At 43.0% G+C, this 1699-nt stretch overlaps 1 protein-coding gene across 1 annotated transcript in view; it reads right to left on the bottom strand.

Annotated features, from left to right (window-relative positions):
• NPAS2 (neuronal PAS domain protein 2) overlaps nucleotides 1–1699 on the bottom strand; it is a 42235-nt gene that overhangs the window by 30094 nt on the left and 10442 nt on the right. The window contains 2 exon segments of the mRNA XM_072403144.1: nucleotides 999–1147; nucleotides 1534–1587. Of these exon segments, the coding sequence (XP_072259245.1) occupies nucleotides 999–1147; nucleotides 1534–1587 (203 nt within the window).

Genomic DNA, 1699 nt, shown 5'->3' on the forward strand with positions numbered 1-1699 from the left:
GAGAGAGAGACACAAGGAAGTGTGCAAAGCATGCCACTCAATGAGGGCTCTGGACACTCCTGGGTCAGCAGGGGCCCCAACAGCAGCTTGCATGGTCCTATTTCTGTGTCAGGGTCTCCTCAGGCAGGCAGGATGGTATCAGCCAAGGAGCTGAGGTTAGGTGATACCCAGGGCACCCCAAAAACCGTGATAGAGTGGTAGTTTTAGAAACCACCTGGGTCTTTGCTGCATGATGTCACTAGATTGTGGCCCTCTGGGTCACCCTATCTAAGGAGGAAGAAGAGGCATGTGTGTGGAAACAGGCAGTGTACTGCAGGATAGAAAGGGAGACCGCAGTAAGAAGGGATCAGAGCTGGTGGCAGGCAGGCATAATCCAAGGACCAGTCAAGTGATCAGGGGAAGTAGGCAAATGTAATTCAGGTCAGGTCAGAGTGGAAGAGCAATAAGTACAAATGCTTGATAGCAAGGTAGCTGGTGCAACGTCACAGCACCAGCCCTTGTTGCTGCTAAGGCCTCTGCCGCTTTAAGGAGCACCTCCACCCTGGTCTGTGTCAGTGTGTGTATGATTACTCAATGACATGGGAGCCCCAGGAGTGCAGCTGCATGCTCTTTTAGGGAAAAACAGAGAGCATGCACTGAGCTTGGCAGGTCAACAGGACAGACAGGTGCAGGATGCCACAGGAAGGTTCGGCTGGGAGGCTTATGGGAACTGTCAGGGAGTGTGACAGTGCACCTGCCCACCCACCCTTCTTTCCTCCTTGTCCGGCTCCCCACTCTCAAAACCTTGTTTGTGGTAGGGCAAATCATTAAGTAAATATTCCCAGCAATCACTGTGGGGGAAAGAGGTTTGGGGGTGTAGTTTTGCACAGGGGCCCATTGTTGGCTGCGTCTGCCATAATATATATATATATATATATATATATATATATATATATATAAAGCTAGAGTTATTTAATTACACTTTATAAAAATCTCCTTAACATCAACAAGTCATTTACCATTGTGCTTTTGTAAGAAGCCAATAACTTTCTCCAGCACAGTTGTTTTGTCCATCTTCCGAGTGTTTCCAGGCAGCATGGTGCTGAGCTCTTTAATAAGCACATTGAACTGGTCCCGTCTCTTTTTCTCTGATCTGTTTCGTGAAGCCCTGAAGTTTGTCAAAAGGAATGGTAATCAAAATTTAATATAATTTTTCTAATTTGTTTCATGTTTGAGACAATAACTTATCTGTGTTGTCCACTAACAAAATTAGTAATATGTTAAAAACTACATTAGACAAAACAAACAAGAATCTGACTGGTTGTTATAAGGCAGCAATAGTTTGTACATGACCATAAAAAAATCACATACAACAAATCACTCCCCTCCTTCCACATCCAACAAAACAAACACCAACTAAAGACTAAGTATTGCATTAAGAGATGTGGTAGTGAGCATATGCCTTTGTTCTAACGTGTGAAAAAAACTTAAAAAAAAAAAAAAACACTTACTAATGACAGGTTTTCTTTGACATTTTACAAATGTCTGTCTTACCTCTTTGCCCTGTCCTTCTCATCTTCATCCATTAGCTTCTCTAAAGAGTTCTTCCTGTTGAGAAAAAAGGAGTTGAAGCTCACATGGGCAAAGAACTTGGACTTTGCTTTTTTGTATGATTTAAAATTAGTCATTTCTTGTTCTACTTGTTTTGCTAAGTTCCCTG

The sequence above is a fragment of the Pyxicephalus adspersus genome, chromosome 1 (genome assembly GCF_032062135.1).
Source record: "Pyxicephalus adspersus chromosome 1, UCB_Pads_2.0, whole genome shotgun sequence".
Classification (NCBI taxonomy): Eukaryota; Metazoa; Chordata; class Amphibia; order Anura; family Pyxicephalidae; genus Pyxicephalus; species Pyxicephalus adspersus.